Here is a 19,591-nt window from a genome sequence, read left to right as displayed (position 1 = left end):
CCTGCCTCGTCGTGGCCTCATTTCCCAGCCGCCGAGCCAGAGCTCTCATCTGTCCGGACCCGCGAGGCCCGCCCTGGCTGGCGGCCCAGAAGTCTCCCCTTCACAGACAGTCACGGCCAGCTAGCCTTGCCTAGGCTTCCTTAGGCCTTTGGGGTTTGCAGTGAATGTGCCCAAGATGCTCGTTCTTGAGGATCCCGATCGGGGGGTGGTCGTGGAGAACAGCAGCCGTGACGGTGTCCGTTCCCCTTCGGAGGTGGCGCGTCCTGAGCTCAGTGACCTGCCGGGCATGGTGAGGGGCCCTCCCACCTTCCGTGACCTGATCGTGGTTTCTGACGTTCCCCAGGTCTCAACGTTTGCTGGCAGCCAGGCCTACGACTCGCATCTAACGACCCTGCGATACGTCCAAGGATTTTAAAGAAGCCTCAGTACAGTACGCAGTGGAGGCCTCTGGGATTATGATGTGAATGACTGTCCTCCTCCCTCTTCCTCTGTTATTAACCCATTTCTTATCCTGTTAGGGGCAAGTCCCAGAACTTTCTTCTGTACAAACTACTCTCTGAAGCCAGACATGGCATGAGTTTCATCATTTTAGACTATTTGAACTTCTGAACCACTGAGGAGTGTTTTCCACGTAGGAAACCACTCCCCACTGCTTTTGGGAAATGCAGAGGCCCCAGTGCCGTACTCTGTCAGGGTTTGGGTCGTTTTGGTCCTTGCGTGCCAAAAATAATATTACCACTGTTACAAAAAGTATGAATCAATGGGACCAGGATTCTCCCTTACTTTCCTCTGTGCAGCTATGTCAGCAGCGTGTCATCGGGCCCCTCAGCGGGAGTCCTCTGCAGCGACAGCAGGTGTCTGTAGGCGAGGGACACTTCTGTTTTCCTGCAAGGTCTGACTTTTGGAAAATTAATTTGCCTGTGTTTTTACTTCATGACATACAGAAAGCAAGTGTAACTTTCTCCATAAACATTAGAAGTCTGGCCCCTAATAATTTTCGATTTATTAGTCATAACCCCACTCTTAACCTATGCATACCACATTCATTTAGATTTATTTAGATTTATTTGGTCGCAGCACAACTGAAACCCTTAGAATAGTATTGCAATTAGATCAAGAGTCAGGACACAGGGGTCTCCATTCTGGGAGTATATCTCGTGCTGGGAGAACCTACTGTGAAAGTGAAGTTATCTTCCTTTGAAATCCTATATCACAAACCAAAAATTTGGGGAACTCCCCAGAGCCCATGGGTGTGTTAAACTCCACCTTTAAATCATCGTGCATGACACGATTATATTCTCAGATGATCCACAATCTAAGCTATTTTGTTATGGCTGAAATGTTCCAGCTTTTTTTTGATGCGAGACTATCAGCCCCGGGCCACGGCTCCTCCCCTAACGCATGACACATCCCGCGTGCGTCCCGCGGAGGAGCCGCTCTACCTTAGAAACAAAACAAAATTAAGCTTTTAAAGCGTCCCAAGAGGAAGCTTGCATGCTAGCTGCTGGAGCGACCTCCCCTGGTCTGGATAAAAGTGTGAAAAGCCGATCGCTGGTATTTCTTATGATTCAGCAGCAGTTTAATGCTCCCAATTTATAAGCAGACAGTAGTGCCACACATTGCAGTCATGCTTAAAATATATTGGATCTTGGCTGTTTCTTCCCCATAACCGCAGCGGGCGTGGTCCTTGGGGCCCACAGAAATCAGAAAAAAAAAAAAAAAGTAAGATTCTGTATGCCAAGTTTTCTTTTGCATTGCATTCCAAAACCACATTTATTCTCCTTAACAACGTAGCAGTGACGTGACAAACGGAGAATACGACGGCGACAGCTGTAAGACATCATTCTTTCCAATAAATATTTGTCAGGTACGTGCCACGCATTGGGGGGGATGATAGTAATAGAGTCTGTGGGGTCAGGTGTAGATTAAGAGGGTGGAAGAGAGAGAGAAAAAAAAAGAGGGTGGAAGAGGCATAGAAATGATGGTGAGTCTGGGAGCTCCGTGTTGCCTGAAGCGGAAATGTGGGTGAGCTTGGCCGAGGGCCGTGCCACCCGGGAAGGAGGGGGCGCGCATGGCAGCTCACAGGGATGGGGTCTTGGGGTCTCAGGGTCTCAGGGTCTTGGGGTCTCGGGGACACAGGGGTATGGGGCCCAGGCAGGCAGCCAGCCGAGGCTCAGGACGTGGCACTGCACACGTGTTCAAGAGATACTTATTTAAGTTAAAGTTTGGGGTTTTAAGTGACTAAGAGGATAAACAGGATGCTCGAGAGGCTGAGGATGACGCGATAATTATACAGGAGCTCCCCCTTCCCGGGTTGCACTTCCCACGGGCTCGGTCAGCCGCCGTCTGGAGGCGATGACCTGCTGACGTGGCCGGAGCGTCAGGGGCCTGTGTCCTGCACCCCACACACCGCCTGCCCCGTCACGGGAGGTAGGTGAGGGCGGACGTCAGGGGTTCAGAGGGAGAGGCCACGTCCACGCAGTTACCGCAGCCCCTTGTGGCCATGGCCGTGCATTGTGTGTAGGGTCGTTCATCCCCCCCGGGCTCCGTCTATACCTGAGGCTGCAGCCTAGCAGGTGTTGCAGGGACGGTTCCGGAGGGTCCAGTACTGTCTGCGGTCTCAGGCTTGCCCGTGTCCCCACAGGTCAAGGGGACGACTATATTCTCGATCGTTGAATTTGAGCTGCTGGCAGGACACATATACTGAAATGTCCTGAGACTGCAGGGGCTGCAGAAAAAAAGGTCAGGGACGCCTGGGGGGCTCAGTGGGTGAGCGGGGTGTGACCCTGGAGACCCGGGATCAGGCCCATGTCAGGCTCCCTGCTCCGCCCGCTCCCTCTGTCTCTCTTTCAAATCAATAAATAAAATATTTTAAAAAAGAAAAGAAGTTAAAGGCGACGTCACAGGAGACCGAGCCGACAAGAGCCGAGCGTCGCTAAGATTCGGAACAAGACAATGGCGAGGCTCCTCCAGAAAAATGGGATCGTCTGGTCTCCACGGGACGTCAGCATAGTGGAGACCGACCGGGAGAAGGGAGCCTTGCCGGGGGCCGTAGGGGGCAAAGAAGCGAGTATCAGGAAGGACGGGTGGCGGCTCTCGCTTCTGAAGGATGGTCTTGTGTCTGGGGGGCAGGGCAGAGGAGGGTCGGGGGGCCCGTCCCGCCGGGAGGGGAGGACCAGCAGGCCCCCGGCGCCTCCCGGGCTGGGGGACGTGAACGGCCTTGCAAGCAAGCGAGGAAGGAGCCGGCACAGAGGAGGGGTACAGGGTGTCAGACTCGTGAACAAGAAGCGGGGTTCCGGAAGGCGCTGTGGGCTGTGAGGGGAGCGCAGGAGGCCGCCGCGGCGGGCTCGCTCCCCGTGGGTGTCAAGAGTGCAACGGACACGTCCTCGTCCTTGCACGGTGATCCCCGAGTTCGTGAGAACTGAACTCAGAGCCGGGAGGGGCCTGCGGGGCGCTGCGTGGGTTGTGTGGACCCGGGGTCGCGGCGAGGGCCACAGTGCGGGTCACGGAGCTGGCTGGGAGCTGTGACCCCGGGCCCGGCCGCGACGACGGGCGGCAGCTGGCTGCCCCAGAGCCCGCTCTGCCTCCTCCCACCGGGACGGCACGCACGGCGGCTTCGACGTTCCCGACCCGAGGCCCCATGGACGGGCGAGCTCATCGGCACATCCGCCCCCGCCTCCTGGGACCGAGGGCCCGATCTGCCTGCTGGCTGCTGCCACCGACCTGGCCCATGCCGCGTCCCTCTGGCGCAGGAGAAAGGACCTCCAGGGTGCCATCCCCGGAGCACGGGCTGTGAGTCCCGAGAACGTCGGACGCTCAAGCCCTTAGCACTCGCTTGGCCTCTGCACCGTCCGTGGAGGATCAGGGCGGGCGCAGAGCTGGGCCGCTTGTCCTGTGCAGAGTGGGCTGCGGTCCTCGGGGCCAGACGGGGCCCCTTCTAAGTGTCCAGGCTGACGGGACCGACGGTCTCAACCAAGTAATTACAGAAATCAGTGACTTGGTTAAAACTGCGAGCAGGAGTTTGGAGCTCACGAGCTGGAGAGCTGAGGTGTTTGGCTTCTAGGGCACCCTAATGGTCTGCAGGGTTTCTCGGGGAAATTCAGGGGAGCAACAGCCCTGGAGCCTTTAGGATTTGTTGGCCATGCACGATGCACGGGGATTAGCTGCTGTAATAAACTAAACCAAAGTCCTGGTCACACCATCAAACAACGATAAAAATAACTTCGTTTTCATCTGAATTATTTCTCTTTTGGAGTTTTTTTGGTCGTACAGCATTCGGTGGGCGTGGAATGTGCGCACCCTACGATTTCAGGCACTGAATGTGCCCCTGGTGACCACGCAGCAGCGTCCCGACTCCAGGGATGTCCCCGTGCCTGGAACGGACGCGCGACCCTTCGTGTCTGGGCTTCCAGCGTCACATTTCCCAGGTTCGTGCGTGTTGTGTGCACCGTCCGTCCTTCGCACTGGGGGTGGGTGCGAGTGCGTGTGTACGTCTTGCGTTCGTCCCGGTGGCCGCCGGCGGTCACCAACGGTCTTGCCATGAGGCCGGGGTGCAGGTGTGTGGATGAGCCGTGTCTGCGTTTCCTTGTTCGTGCGAACTTGGACTCGACGCTCGCGTAGCTAAGGCCGCGGTTCCTGGTGAGGCGCCTCCCGCCTCGGGACCTACCAGCCACAGGCAGCAGCGCGTGCTGGCTTCGGGGCCGTTTTAAACAGTGGAATCGCCAACGAAACGCACAGAAATTGTGAAAACATGACACTAAGTAGAGAAAACCGCTCATTTTTAAGACCAGGCGTCACCTCGTTTGGTGTCCCCTGTTGCTTGTCCTTATCGTTGGGTGTTTGTTGCTGTGGACACGAGGCTCTCGGATCCCCGATGCGCAGGTGTCTCCCCCCCCCTCCGCGGGCTGTCCGTCCGCACCTTCCCCATAGTGCTCGGTCCCGTACAAAAGTCTCCTTATCTTAATGAAGTCCAATGCTATCTGTTTTTTCTTTGATTACTTGTGTTTTCGGCTTAACTTCTTCAATTTTGAAAGTGCTGTCTTTGTACAGCCTGTTAAAAGGGTTGTTTACACACTTTATTATTAGACAAGTGTTAGTGAAGGGTTAGGGTTCTCGGATTCAATAAATCGTGACTTCTTTGCCAGCGGATGTAAACGGAAAGTGTTTGTCTGCAGATGTAGGGTATTTACAAGGGTTTTTTCGCTGTGGGTGTGGAATTTTAAATAACGGCATCATCAAGGCTGCATGTCTATAAACAGTATTGTCCGGGTCCTTTAACGAAGGGCTGGTCCGCTTAGAAAAACTGAAGGGAAACCCTCAGAACTGCTTTAAACAATGCTTTCCTCTTTAATAAAGAGGACTCTGTCTCTTAAGAACCTTTCACATTCTGCCCTAAAAGCAGGGACTCAAGAGCCATTTGTGAAAAGACATAAGAATCCCGGAACTTGGAAATAAACACGGGTCGGTGTTTATTTGGTCAGTTTAAATGCGGTCCCCTGCATGTCAGGAGCCCGACCCGGCCCTGGGGTCAGCTGACCTGCGACACCCGCGACACCCGCTCACAGGCCTCCATCTGCTGAGTAACTTTGAATCCCAAAGATCAAAGGAGGTTCTAACTGAAAACAGTCCTTGTTGCAGTTTCCGCGTCCGAGCAGGAAAAGGCTAGAAACGACATGCGGCCGCCCTCATATCCTGGCTGCGCCACCCTGCCCTGTGCTGGCATCGCTGCTGGCTCCTGCTCCCGGCTTGCTCTGCTCTCAGACCCCTGCCCCTGCCCTGCCCCTGCTGAGCTCCCACCCCCGGCCCTGGCCTACGGGAGGCCCAGCTGCAGGCCTGCCCTCCGCCAGACTGCACCTCCCGGGCTGCTCCCCACCCCTGCAGCTCCCTGCTCCTGCTGCACCCCACCCCTGCTGCACCCCGCCCCTGCCGCACCCCACCCCTGCTGCACCCCACCCCTGCCACTCCCCACCTCTGCCGCTCCCCGCCCCTGCTGCACCCTAGCCCTACCACTCCCCACCACTGCTGCTCCCTACCTCTGCAGCTCCCTACCTGGAGCTCCCCGCTCCTGCAGCTCCTCACCCCTGCTGCACCCCACCCCTGCCACTCCCTACCTCTGCCACTCCCTACCTCTGCAGCTCCCCACCCCGGAGCTCCCCGCCCCTGCTGCTCCCCACCCCTGCAGCTCCCCGCTCCTGCAGCTCCCACCCCTGCTGCACCCCACCCCTGCTGCTCCTCACCCCTGCTGCACCCCACCCCTGCTACACCCCACCCCTGCCGCACCCCACCCCTGCCGCTCCCCACCTCTGCCGCTCCCCAACCCTGCAGCTCCCCAGCCCTGCTGCTCCCCACCTCTGCAGCTCCCCGCTCCGCTCCTGCAGCTCCCCGCCCCTGCTGCTCCCCACCCCTGCTGCTCCCCACCCCTGCTGCACCCCACCCCTGCTGCTCCCCGCCTAGGAGCTCCCCACCCCGGAGCTCCCCACCCCTGCAGCTCCCAGCGGGCTTCAGAGTAGCGCCAACCAGCCAGGCCCCAGCCAGACTCGCTGCCCTGCACACGGAGGTAACACATTTACTCATGCTTCCGTGTGTGTGAATTTGGGGTCTTGAGAGTTTACTTAAAAACAGTTTTGTTCTCTGCTTCTAGGATCGAATTTAAAATTTCTGCTCACAGGTTTTGGTTTGAACTTTGGATGGCATCTTAATGCGTTAGAATCTTAGGAAGTTTATTTGAATTTTGATCTAACACCGTGAGGTCCAGCCATTTCTTGGGTTTATTAAAATGTTCTTTCTTTAGTAAGTCGGGAGGAAACCTCCAGTTTTGAGGTAGTTTATGTTGCTTCGTGCTTTGAGAGTCTTCTTTAGCCTCTAAATGAGAGGATTTTGAAAACATGTGCTTCTCTCCTCAGCTGGTAGAAAAATAGGTGTAGAACCCTAGGAATTAGTTTAATTACTTGTGTAATTAGATGTTGTAAGAAGAGGGTAAAACATTAGCATCTTCTGACCTGTACGGACAGGAGTCTGGGGAAGATCTCGACGGAGACCCACGCCCCCGCAGCAAGTCCGTCCCGCAGCGATGACCGTGTGCAGCACAGGCCGTGTGTGTCCTCCAGTCCTCCAGCCGTGCTCGAGATGGTCTCACGGTCGTTGATTTACTTCACCAAGTAAAAGTCAGAACATGTGGGCCGCACGCACACGTTTTCTTTTTTATTGAATACATTTGACATTTACCGTTGTGGACATTTAAGGCGTGCGTGTATTAATTTGGTACGTGGGCATATGGTGCTGTCGTAGAGATAGCACTTCGGTCCTTCCCAGCCTTGGGGATGGTTCGGTCTTAATATCTTAGCAAGTTTGATGATTGTAGCTCAACATCGTTGTCTGGATTCATCCCACTGCGTGAGCCCTCTCACTTGTTTGCTGCTCGTTGCAAGTTTGTACCTTAAACAACATCAATCTTATTCCTGCCGTGTTTGCTTTTGCTTGAAGTGGATAATTTATATGCTGCTGGCAGGAAATTGCATACTGTTTCAACTTGTGAAATATTTGTATGTCTGAGAGTAAAATGTAAATTTTAAAGAAATTAAGCAGAAAAAAAAAGAAAAGAAATTAAGCAGATAAAAACTTTATGAAAACTGGGGTATTTCTTGCAAATCACTGACCCTCAATGAGTTTCTTTGGTGATATTGCAAGACATTGAGAGCCCGCTTTGCAATTTGGTATAGTTTTCTCTAACAGATATTCTTATTGAAAGAAAAAGAATGAAATATATCCTTCTTACCCACCAGAAGTTTATTTTTTATGATAGTATTTATAATTAAGGAAGCTCAAGTTTTCTTTGAAGCCTCAGAAGTCACTAAACTATGTAAATAAACTCCCAACTAGTGCGTGTTTCACTTGCGGTCGGTGGAGTCACTGCTTCCCGTGGATTTAATGTCCGCGGCACGTTGGTGCTTCTTAAAGTGTGAACATACGTGATCTCTCTGCATTATGTCATTTATTTTTAGACGTTACAGCTCCAATTAGACCAAATGCTTTCATTGCTGATCTTAAACATTAGGACACTTTTTATTGGATTATGCTTCATTTGTAGCTTCCTGTTCTCGTTCACACAAATAAGGCAGGAGTATTTTCATGCATCTTGCACGCTTCATGTAGCTTCCATCACGGATGTAAATTGTAGGACTGTGAGCATGAACTGTTTGCACTGATCATGAAAAATGTAAGCGTCTGAAAGCTGGACTGACAAAACAGCTTAGAAAACACATGTTGACCTTGTGCCATCCGGAAAACGACGCGTGTCCTAGCACTGATTCGCCCAACATTTGAACCTGCTCCAGGGTCTCTGCAGTCCACCCTGAGCCGGTCAGCCCTTGCTGGCCTCTGGTAGGAGCCCCGTGCCAGCAGGTTGCACACAGCCGCCCGGTGCCTGCGGGGTCTGGTGGGAGCGCCTTGCCCGAGGCCCGGAGTGCCGGCAGCCTGGGCCCTGTGAACACGGCCTGGTCTTTCCCAGTGACTGGTCCCGGTCCCACGCGACCACAGAAAATACACGTGGGTGTTTAGGATTGGACACACGGGGTGCTTAGCCTGTCAGTCTTCTTGGGAAAAATACAAAACAAAGGAACTAAAGCAAAACTTCGAGAAGCACAACTGGAAAGAGGGCAGCCTTTGTTCGCTCCGTCTTGGTTTCTGTGCTTCGCCGACTTAGCAGCACGCGGGCTCATACCCTGCAGGTGCATGCATGTGGGCCCCGAGAAGGGCGTTTGCTGCAGACACAGTAGCCATGTAATAAATAAATGCTTGCTGAAGAAGGACATTCACCTGTTTAACTGAAAAATGTGAAGGGTGCCCTGCGCCACCGTTGGCTGCCCTCGGCGACAGCCCGTTTTGGGGCATTGCTCTCAGAAACTGGATTTGCTGCTGCTCAGACTTCCCAGAATGGTGGGGGCGGAGCTGGCTACCGGACGCTGAGCATTTGTGGGGAGACCTTCCGTAGTCCTGAGGGTGATGTTAAAACCCAACACTGTCACCGTCTGACCCAAATGACCTCAAGTCCTCTGTGCTGATTGATCTCCGTTTCGACGTCGGGGAAGACGTCTGAAAAATTCTCTCACATTCCTCCGCCTCACACTATGTGGGAGTAGGATTTTCTTGATTTGATTTATCTCCGTGGCATGTTTTTCCTTTGCGCTGCTCAGTTTGAGTTTCTGGGATGAGAGAGGGATTAACATTCCCGGGGTCTTGAGGCGCCCCTGGGACCCGCTCAGCACATCAGTGAAGCCCGAACACGATCCTGTTTTCGCTGGGGAAGAGCTGCAGACAGATCGCTGGGTGCGGAGTTGCCCGTTTCAGGGTTTTACTGGAGGTAGTAGTTTCAGATGGAATCTTATGGCCTCAGTGTAGACCTATCACGTGGGGGGGTGGGGGGGCTACTCATTACCAGAGCGTCCTGGGGTTCTTACTTGTCGGGGTGTGAGGCGAGATGCAGGCCTGGCGTCTGAAGCCTCTCTGGTCTGAGAATTGGAACATTTAAGATGCTTAAAATGCAGTCGTTTTCTTTTCCTTCTTTTTCCCTTTCTTTTGTTTTCTTTCTTTCTATTTATTTATTCTTTTTTTGGTACAAGAGTTCAGAGAACATGCTCTTTTAATACAAGGGCTTGAGGGGTGCCTGGGTGGCTCAGCGGTTGAGCATCTGCCTTCGGCCCAGGTTGTGACCCCGGGGTCCCGGGATCGAGTACCGCGTCAGCTCCCTGCATGGAGCCTCCCTCTGCCTGCGTCTCTCCCTCTCTCGTGAATAAATAAGTCTTTAAAAAAAAAAAAATACGGCGACTTGGGACTTCATTTTGAAGATTGACAACGGGCTGGGGACATAATTTTTCTTGAGGGTTAAGTAAACTCATTAGTCAAATTGGCTGTACCCTAAACTTGAGTGGGCTGATCCTCAGGTCTGGGACCACGCGGTGCCACGTTTTGGTTTTCGCAGCGTCACCGCGTGTGACCTCTGCAGGCTGTCTCCCAGACTGTGCCGGGAAGGCTCTTCCTGCCTGCACCCTGTCCCGCCCTCACAACCTCGAAAGTGCTCTTCACTGGAGCAGGAAGAGACGTAAGAGGATCTAAACGCTCTGGGGCTCGTCTGACACGGAGCGTCCGTTCCGTGTTTTAGTAGAGAGCAGCGTCTTTCTGCACGTTGTGCATTTCGAGTGGCGGTTGCTCTTGCAACTTGGTCGGCGTTGATTAATAAAGTAAATAAATCGGTGATTCGCAGCCCTGGCCGCACACTGGAATCGACTGAGGAGTTTTAAAGATGCTAATGAGCACAGACCTTTACAATATGAATTCAATCAGAACCTCTGTGGCCAGGCCCTTGGCCTGTAATTTTTTTTTAAATATTTATTACTAAAGAGATGTAATTTTTTAAAAAATATTTATTACTAAAGCAATTTCACTGCACTGGAAGGCTTGAGTGCTGTAACAGGCCTGTAATTTAGTGAATACTTGTTGTATTTATTACATTCCCTCCGAGGCAGAGTCCAGACGATGGCGTGGCTGGCGCCTGGGTTAGGTGAACACTTATCGGACGGCTTTCCAGAACGTGTTTGAGAGACCTTTGATGGATGTGAATAATTATAGAAAACTCCACCGGTCTTATTTTACATGTGCTTCGTTATACCCGTGGGCTCACGTGACCGTGAAACTCAGAATATAAGAAACTTTTCTTACCAAGGGCGTGGATGTTTGGAGGCGGCGCTGTCGTGAGCATGGGGGGTTGTGGCGCGTGGGGCGCAGGCTGGTAAGTTTGCGGGCGAACTGTCCTCATGACGGCAACACAGCCGTAGTGCCTGTGGAAGAGGAATTTGGGAAGACGAGTGTCGATGCTGAAACGATGCTCTTGACTATCACTTATCCCGGATGTAAACGATGAGCGCTATTTTACGCTGCTCTTCCCGGGTAGACCTGCTACCCCAGGCACCTTGCACATACAAAGGAGCACAGTGAGGTCGCTGGGTCTGCAGCCAGGAGGGCCCGCGGGGCCCCGGCCAGGGTCGGGGTGTCTCTGCTTTGACAGCCAAACCCACAGCCGGCGATAGCGCTGCTTTCTTCCCAGCATCGGTTTTCCGACTTGCTGTGACACCGTAAGATCTTCCAAAGGTCATTGAACTTTTATATTTTTTGGTTGCGAATCTGGGAGGGAAATTTTGTCAGGCCGCTTTCTTCCTGCATATCACCAAGCCGCCTGTGAATACCACGAGAGGTCGTACAAGTGAAACATTGCACGTTTACAGTTTGTTGAGGTCTTGATCAGTATAGAGTCTGTGCATGAAAAGAGGTCGTATGAAAGTATTAGATTTCGTTTTCAGAGGATGGTGTTTGTTATCGGAAGTCAAAACTACCTTCTTAAAAAAAAAACTACCTTCTTGATAATATGAATTTAATAGAAAATAGCTTTCAAAAAAAAAAAAAGGAAAATAGCTTTCATTGTAAAAGAATAGTGACCCTGTGACTGTCAGATTTCTCGGATTCAGTCAGTTTGCTTTTTCATGGTGCAGGGAGAGCATCCTGGGCCCGGCGGGCTCCCACAGAATGTGGGCTGGGGTACAGGTGCTCGAGGTGCACCGCTGTCTCCCGGGGAGGATGACTGCAGTTATGGCATTTATGAGAAAGGGGAACAACAGCCACATTACCTTATTATTTTTTTTTTTAAGATTTTACTTATCTATTCATGAGACACACACACACACACAGAGAGAGAGGCAGAGACACAGGCAGAGGGAGAAGCGGGCTCCATGCAGGGAGCCCAACGTGGGACTTGATCCTGGGACCCCGGGGTCACGCCCTGAGCCGAAGGCTGCTCTCCACCCCTGAGCCCCCCGAGCTGCCCACATTACCTTATTTTTGTGTAGTTCTTTGCAACACATGCAGTCCTCACCAGTGATTAAGTGAAGATATCACAGAGTGTTCTTGTTGAAGGAGCGATTAGGGGTAGAAAGTTCACAAACTGAAAAATAAGAACGTTTCATTTGTCTCAGAAGGGGAGAAGATCACATCTCCTTACAAGACCAGCCATTTCAGTTCCCTAACAGGATCTGACTCTTTGACTAAAGGTGCAGATTTTGCTGTCAGGTCACAATCACGTTTCGAAACTGTCCAAACAGTGCGTGACACCGACGCTCAGCTCCTTGCCTTGCTTTTCAGGTTTGCACGGATGGAAAGCGACTTCTAAATTCAGTGAAATCATGTCTCTGACACTCTTGGATGCTGCGTTGTGCCGTTCAGAACTATCTTGGGAAATCCTGAATTCGGAGGCTATTTTTCATGCAGCCCTGCAAACTGGATTTTGTACTAACAGCCTGCGGTGGTCCTGCAAACGCTGGGGGACCGGGCTCTGGCCTGGAGGCGTCCTGAGGTTGGAGGCAGGCGGGCCTGAGGCCAGATCCTAATCCTGGGATCCACGTGGGTCCCACCTCCGTCCTTGGAACCCTCAGGTTCCCTGCGGTGGGTTTAGGAATGTCTACAAAGAGGTATTGTAAGGAAAGTGCTAGACTCCGTGAGATGCTAAAAACAGCTCCAACGGCCCTTTCAGGGGAAGCGCCTGGCTTCTGCAGGCCACTGAGCGCCCGCTTCTGTGGCCGCAGCACCACGTATTAGTAGGTCGGCTTGCTGCCAGTGATTGGGGACGAGCCATCGTTAGGGACGAGCTTCAAGCAGCTTGAGGGGATGATTTCATGTTTCAACACATTTGACAAGCAGTGGATACAGGTTTTCCCCAGACCCTTATACCTGGTGTGAGAAACTACCTCGATCCCCTTGAGTCTTGAGGGAAGAAGACAGTCCCCCCAGCTAAGTGGACGCGGTGCTCTAGTCGCACTCGTTAGTCCGCTAGCATGACTGAGGTCTGCGGGTTGTTTCCATGCCCCGACACCGGTGGGCTGTACGTAAGCTTAGCTGCCAACTGGAACCTCTGCCGGGCAGATGGGGCACTTTCTCTCCTCTGCAGAACAGGAGCCCCTTATTTCTTTTTTTTTTTTATGGGTTTATTTTTTTTAAGATTTTATTTTTTTATTTATTCATGAGAGACACACAGAGAGGAGACAGAGAGAGAGAGGCAGAGACACAGGCAGAAGGAGAAGCAGGCTCCATGCAGGGAGCCCGACCGGGGACTCGACCCCGGGTCTCCAGGGTCATGCCCTGGGCTGAAGGCGGCACTAAACCACTGAGCCACCCGGGTTGCCCAGAGCCCCTTATTTCTGTCACTCTTATCCTGCCCCTGCCTGTCGTGTCCACGCTGCTTTAACGGTGTTGCCGTAACGAGGCCGGACCCTCCGGCGGCCTCCTCCGCGGGTCGCTGCCCATGCCCTGCTGCACCAGGTGTGTTCCCGGCACTGGCCGTTGCACCCCTGCAGGTGGACTGGATCGGAATCTGCACTTTAGCAACGTCCCCAAGTGACCCTTGCGTTTGAGAAGCACTGGGTGTTTGGGGTTTTCCTTAGTGGAACTGTGCGGGGTGTGAGGAGAGTGTCGCTCTCCTGAAGGGGACCGGCTGCAGCATGGGACCACGCAAGGGATCCCATCTGGCCGCCCACTGTTGAGTTTGCTGATGGGGATGCGATGACGTGATCGAGCTTGCAGACAGCCCTTTAGCGGAAAGCCCCAAACCCGTGGCGTCGGCCCTGGAGTCTGTGCCCCCAGTTCTCTTTAGCAAAGCCGACCGGTGATGCCCCTACACCTGCTTTCCGGAGGGTCAAGTCGAGGGGGGTCCTGCGTGGGGAAGGCCCTGCGTGGCCATCGGTGGCCTTGGGGCCGCGCGTCTCCTGCCAGTGCGCTCCGCCGTGTGGGGTCCTGGCGGCCAGGGGAACAGGCCCGGGGATTCTCCTCAACATGACATTTAGATCTTACCTTCACAGATTCCGGCCGCGCGCAATCCTAACCTGCAGTGCCAGGTGGCCCCTGCGGGGCTTTCGCAGCCGCTCCCCACGCCCCTGCGCCCCAGGAGCTTGGCTGCATCCCTTAGGACCCTGTGTCCTCAACTATTCGGAATAAGGCGAATAAGATGAATGAGACTTTCATAACTCAGCAGCCCTGCTGTGGTTATACCATAGTATGTCCCATGAGGACTAGCTCTTGTCTTTTAAATGTAATTTCCATATATTATGAAAATACGTGTTACTAGATTATTACACTTAATTATGCTATTAGTGTGTATTGCACGTAATTATACATTCTATCGCTCTAAAGCCATGAGTTTCCTGGGCCCCGAGCCAGGGCAAGAGGTACTCGTGTGATCCCTGTGATCGCGTGAGCTCGACGACTCTTCTCTCCGCGAGGAGACGGGGCCGAGGGGTCTCTGCAGCGTCCACACTGCCTGCCCGCCACGTGCGGAACTCGGAACTGGTCCCGGTCCACAGGTAGCTTTGGTCCAACAGTTGGTCACGTGTGTTTCCAGAAATCCCCGGCGGCAGTGAGATCAGACACAGAAACCCTTCCCGCGCACTCTGTGCGTCGGTTCTAGCTCCTTAGCTTGGCTTTCATTTCCTGCTCCATCCAGTTATTCAGGCTATTGTGTGGCTGTGATTGCAACAGCAGATACACTTCAGAGGTCCTAAAACCATTCCCCCGATACCCTTGAGGTAAGATAACTGTTTCTGTTCTTACATTTTAATGATAATTACCTTCGTGCACTATCAGTCACTGTGCTGGAGACTTTATATGTTGTTTTATTAGTATTTTATGACTATGAAGAAGACACAATTGTAGCAAAAGTCGTACATGGTACAGAAAATGAGATGTGAAAAGTCTTCTCCAAAATTCCCAGTCCAACTCCCCAGCAGGAAGCAATCTTACCATTTTTTATGCCCTTCTGACAATCATGTGTGCCCCAACCATAATACGTGTCTCTCTCTCCTGTTTAATGAAATGCATTCGTCCCGCGTAGGCTGTCCCGTAGCTGGGCTCTGTTTACACATAAAGATGTACTTTGGACTTCGTCCCGTAGGGAAGTAGCACAGCCCACGTGACTCGTTCTTTTTTATTGTGTGGAATGCCCAATACGGCTACGGCAGAATTCAAGTCCACGGTTGGTGGCATTTTTAGATTGTTTCCACTTTCCGCTGGAAAGTTCCAGACAGCGGTGCGGTCTGGAACATCTTCGTCTGTGCGTGTATCTCCACACACTGTTCGAGTGTATCCAAAAGCTAAATTCCCAGTAGTGCTGTGGATCAAGGGACAGGGGCATTTAAACTTCTTATTAATGGTGCCATATTGCTCTCTGGCACAGTTGTGCTCATTTGCATTTGGAATTTAGCTCTAAAAAGAACCAAGATGTGGAGACAGTAAGAGTGTCAATAATCCGGCCCCGTTCTCAAAGGTAGAAAGTAGTAGAGTCAGCGTTCAAACTCAGATCCACCCACACCGTTTCCTCTAAGCTTCAGGTGTCTCACCTCCTGGTTTAAAGCAGAATTTTGGCTTTAAAGCTAGGAAGCACTTTTTATATTCTTCCTTTTTTTAAAGATTTTATTTATTTATTCATGAGAGACAGAGAGAGAGAGAGAGAGAGAGAGAGAGAGAGGGGGGCACAGAGATGCAGGCAGAGGGAGAAGCAGGCTCCCTGCAGGGAGCCCGACGTGGGACTCGGTCCCAGGTCTCCAGGATCCCGCCCTGGGATGAAGGCGGCACTAAACCGCTGAGCCACCCGGGCTGCCTCCTTTTTCTGTTCCTGATGGTAAAGGAGAAACTTTCAGGAGAATATCAAGGATATTCGCAGATGGTTTGTCATATGTGGTCTTTACTGGGTTAAGGTACATTCCCTCGACAACACTTTGCTGAGGGTTCTTACCATAAATGGACGTTGAATTTTGTCAAATGCTTTTTTCTACATCTGTTGGGATTTCCATATAACTTTTGTCCCTCATTCTATTAAAGTGGGTCACGTTGACTGATGCACGAGTGTTGAACCATCCTTGCATCCCTGCAGTAAATCCCACGTGAGCACAGTGTGTGATCCTTCTAATGTACTGTTGAACTCAGCATGCTAATGTTGTATTCGGGATTTTTGCCACTCTATTCATCAGGAAAACTGGCCTGTAGTTCTCTTTCCTTGCAGCGTCAGGTTAACGCCAGCCTCGTAAAATGAGCCTGGAGGTTTTCCTCCCTCCTCTAAGCCCTTAATGGTTGACAGAAAATTTTTACATTCTCATAGTGGTCCTATGAGATGGACATTGATTATTATCCTGATTAATACCTAGGAAGAACTGAGGCTCAAAGAAAAAAAAAATTAAAATTTAAAATCTCATTTCAAGCAAATTCCTATTCATACTATTATTTTTGTCAAGTGAGAGCAATGCTACATAACACAGAAGACAAAGTAATAAGTTCTTAGCAACTTTTATGGCGTGTTTGTTCATTTTCTGAAGCATTATATTGATTGGTTGAGGGGAAAAAACGTTGACGTCTGTTATCTTAGTCATGACAATTCTTAGCTTATTACTTTTTATTTATTTATTTTTGTCTGTTGTCTACAACCTGAATGACTTAGTGGAAATAGATTTTCTTGAGATTTTTCTAACACATGAGACATTCTGAAGATCATTCAAATTATTTTAACCTACACAACTCACTGCCATCATGGTGGCTCCTAACACCCCACTCCCGGGTGGAGGGTCGAAGGGCAGCGTTGGCGCCCTCTGCCACCTTCCAGTCCTACGATGCGCTAAGTCTTACCCTGTACTCCACACCGAGGACGGGGAGGCACAGTGGGGACGGCGGCTCACAGGTGCACCGAGGGCAGGAGCGCCACGGCCCAGGCACCGCGGACCCACCGGGCCCCTTGCAGCGGCCGCTGGGCTTCCCCCACTCCCTCGACTCCTGTCCCCAGCTTTCCTGTCATGTCTGCATAGCTGCTTGCCCACTGTCACTGGCTGGTTTTGTATCATTTTCTCTCTTAGGGCCAAGGAATTGGAGCATGGCTGTGAGCACTGGCAACAGCGGTTCTGTGGTTCTGAGCAACAGCGGCATCGCTACCAGTGCTCCCGCCCCCGGTGCCCTCCCGCCCTGTGACGGGGACCCCGCCACCCAGGAGCTCACACCCAGAGAGGCACCAGGGGCAAAAGGGAGTCCGAATGGGGGCCTGCAAGTCAATGGCGCAGTGAAGTCCTCCTTTCTGCCCGTGGACCAGCCCCAGGGAGCGCCTGCGATGTTGGCCCAGTGCTGCCGCCCGGGCCCGTTGCGCCCGCCCCTGGTGGCCCAAAGCCGCCCCCACGAGGCCTGCCCGGCCACGCCGGCTGCTCCGGGCCCGTGCTGCATGCAGCCCCGCATGGAGTGTGCTGCCGCCCTGGGTCCCGGCCACTCGCCCGTGTACCAGACTGCGTGCTGCCTCCAGCCCTCTCCGCCCCTGTGCCCGCATCCCCCATGGCCTGGCCGCCGCCCACACCAGCCCAGGTGAGTCCCCGCGGCCCCGCTCACCCGGGCCCAACGCAACCCGCCCACGGCCGCCACTTGGTTGCTGTGCCCAAGGGGAGGAGGCCCAGTGGGCCAGAGGAGGAAAGCCAGATGCGCATGACATCCCGGGGACCTGCTGTCGGTGGGCTCTGGGTCAGGCAGACCCTCACGGGCTCCCCGCCTGCCAGCCTTGGCTGTCCACGTGGCCTCGGCTCCCCAAGCTCAGTGGGGCTTCTCTTGCCAGCGGTCCCTGTACTGCCTGTGGGAGCACATGTGTCCCAGACACGAGCTTGGCGGTCACCAGCCATTGGTGACAAGGAATCATGAACCAGTCGCCTCCTTGGGGTCCCGCTCGGGGACCCATGTGTGCAGGCTCTGATTCTGCGGTTTGGGTGACCCTTGGGCATGTTGGGAACAGACTTCCCCACAGGCGGGACCGATGGCTCCCCAGCCCAGACCGGGGGGGCACATTTGCTGAAGCACTGTTGGGTCGGCCGCCCGAGAGGCGCAGGGCATGCGTGGTGTGGCCGCTGCCGTCCCCGGCACGCCTCCCGCTGTCCCCTGCCTGTTCCCGTGCGCTGGGGCGAACCGCGTGGCCGCGACCTCTGAACTGCTAAGTGCTTGGTGGAGACAAGGCTCAGTGCACGCTCTGGGTGACGTGCTTCGCATGAGCGAGGGGCGCACGCCCCTTTTCTAGTGGGGTGTAGTGTCCACACGGGGAGATGCACCGGCCCGAGCTAGGCTTTGCTCGGCGTTGACCCCCGTGTAGACCACACTGCGGCCCACTTGGGACGCCTCTTTCTGGGGTGACGGAGAACGTCCCCTCCTGCCACCTAGTGTGGTGACATATTTGTCACCGTGCTGACTTCATGGTGCTCGCAGAGTGGCTCCCATCGAGACTAGTCTATGCTCGATGCCAGTTACCGCGTTCACAGGGGCTCAGCTCCGGGTGGGGACTCAATGACGGGCGCTCCAGACCTCACCCAGCTGCGGCCGCCGCTGCCCTCGGTTCCCGTGTTCTGAAGCAAGGAAGAGAGGGCTGGGGAGGGCAGCAGGACCGCGTGCTGGGGCCTTCCTCGGCAGCAGGTCTTCTCAGGCCCTAATACATTTTGCACGTCGGGTGAGAGTCCTTCAGTCACAGAACTAGAGGCAGGGCGCCCCCCGGCCCCTCTCAGGCCTGCTGACTGCGCTGTGCTGGGTGACCAGCCCTAGGCTCCTTCCACCTGGAGTTAAGCCGCGTGAGCAGTTGACTTTGAAACGACGTGGTCGACATCGATGCTTTAGCGGGCGTGAGGGTAGACTGCGCTACCCTGTGAGGCTGATCCCGCCCTTAAAAACCTTCAGAAAATATTAAAACTACGGACAGGTACCAATTCTTTTGATGTGCAGGCGTGTGAATATTTTCAAGACTTTAGCTTAGCATTTCTCAGAAACCTGTTCTTCAAGGGACGAGAGTCCCATGTACCTATAGCTGGGGTGCCCGGGTGGCTCGGTCGGCTGAGCGCTGACCCCTGGTTTCGGCTCAGGTCACGATCTCAGGGTCGTGGGGCCCAGCCCTGCACCAAGCTGCACCCTCAGTGTGAGTCGGCTTGCGATCCTCTGTCTCCCTCTCCATCCCTCCTGCTCACTCACTGTCTCTAAAATAAATTAAAAAAAATAATAAAATAAAAAAAAAAAATAAATAAATAAATAAATAAATAAATAAATAAATAAATAAATAAGTAAATAAAATCTTCAATGAGAAATAAAATAAACAGAAGGGCATTAAAAAAAACTGGTAAAAACGTCCTATTTGTACATCAAGAAAAGTTGTAGAAAAAAGTGGAATGTTACAATGGAAAATTTTCATTTTTAGAATTTTTTTCTAAAGAATTGGAGCCATTTGATCCACTATTAATAACAGACCTAGAGCCTGTAAGGGGTGGTCTGTTCACATCCGTGTGTACCACACACGTCCGTGTAAAATGTGTGTTGCCAAAGCTACTTCCCTATTTTATACATTTCCGTATTTGTATTATTAGCAGTACTTAGGTGTGCCAGGCATCACAGATGTAATTCTGAACAAGGGGGGGACGTGTGGCCTGCACAGAGCTGCAAGGGAGGAAGGGAGACAGAAAAGCCAGCCGTAGCCCCGAAACCGTGTTGCCGAGCGGCTGCGGGTGCAGGG

General features: G+C 52.9%; 1 protein-coding gene across 6 annotated transcripts in view; it reads left to right on the top strand.

The window, feature by feature from the left end:
- Positions 1–19,591, top strand: part of DISP1 (dispatched RND transporter family member 1) — a 155,991-nt gene that overhangs the window by 103,832 nt on the left and 32,568 nt on the right. For 3 of the 6 annotated variants that reach the window (XM_038586420.1, XM_038586418.1, XM_038586419.1), the window contains one exon: positions 16,932–17,424. The exons of the other annotated variants lie outside the window; for them this stretch is intronic. In XM_038586420.1, coding sequence (XP_038442348.1) covers positions 16,932–17,424 — 493 coding nt within the window. The remainder of the gene's footprint in view (positions 1–16,931; positions 17,425–19,591) is intronic. 6 annotated transcript variants of the gene reach the window in all.

This window comes from Canis lupus, chromosome 38, assembly GCF_011100685.1.
Source record: "Canis lupus familiaris isolate Mischka breed German Shepherd chromosome 38, alternate assembly UU_Cfam_GSD_1.0, whole genome shotgun sequence".
NCBI lineage: Eukaryota > Metazoa > Chordata > Mammalia > Carnivora > Canidae > Canis > Canis lupus.
Note: the sequence above shows the minus strand (reverse complement) of the source record. Positions and strands in the feature narration are given on the sequence as shown.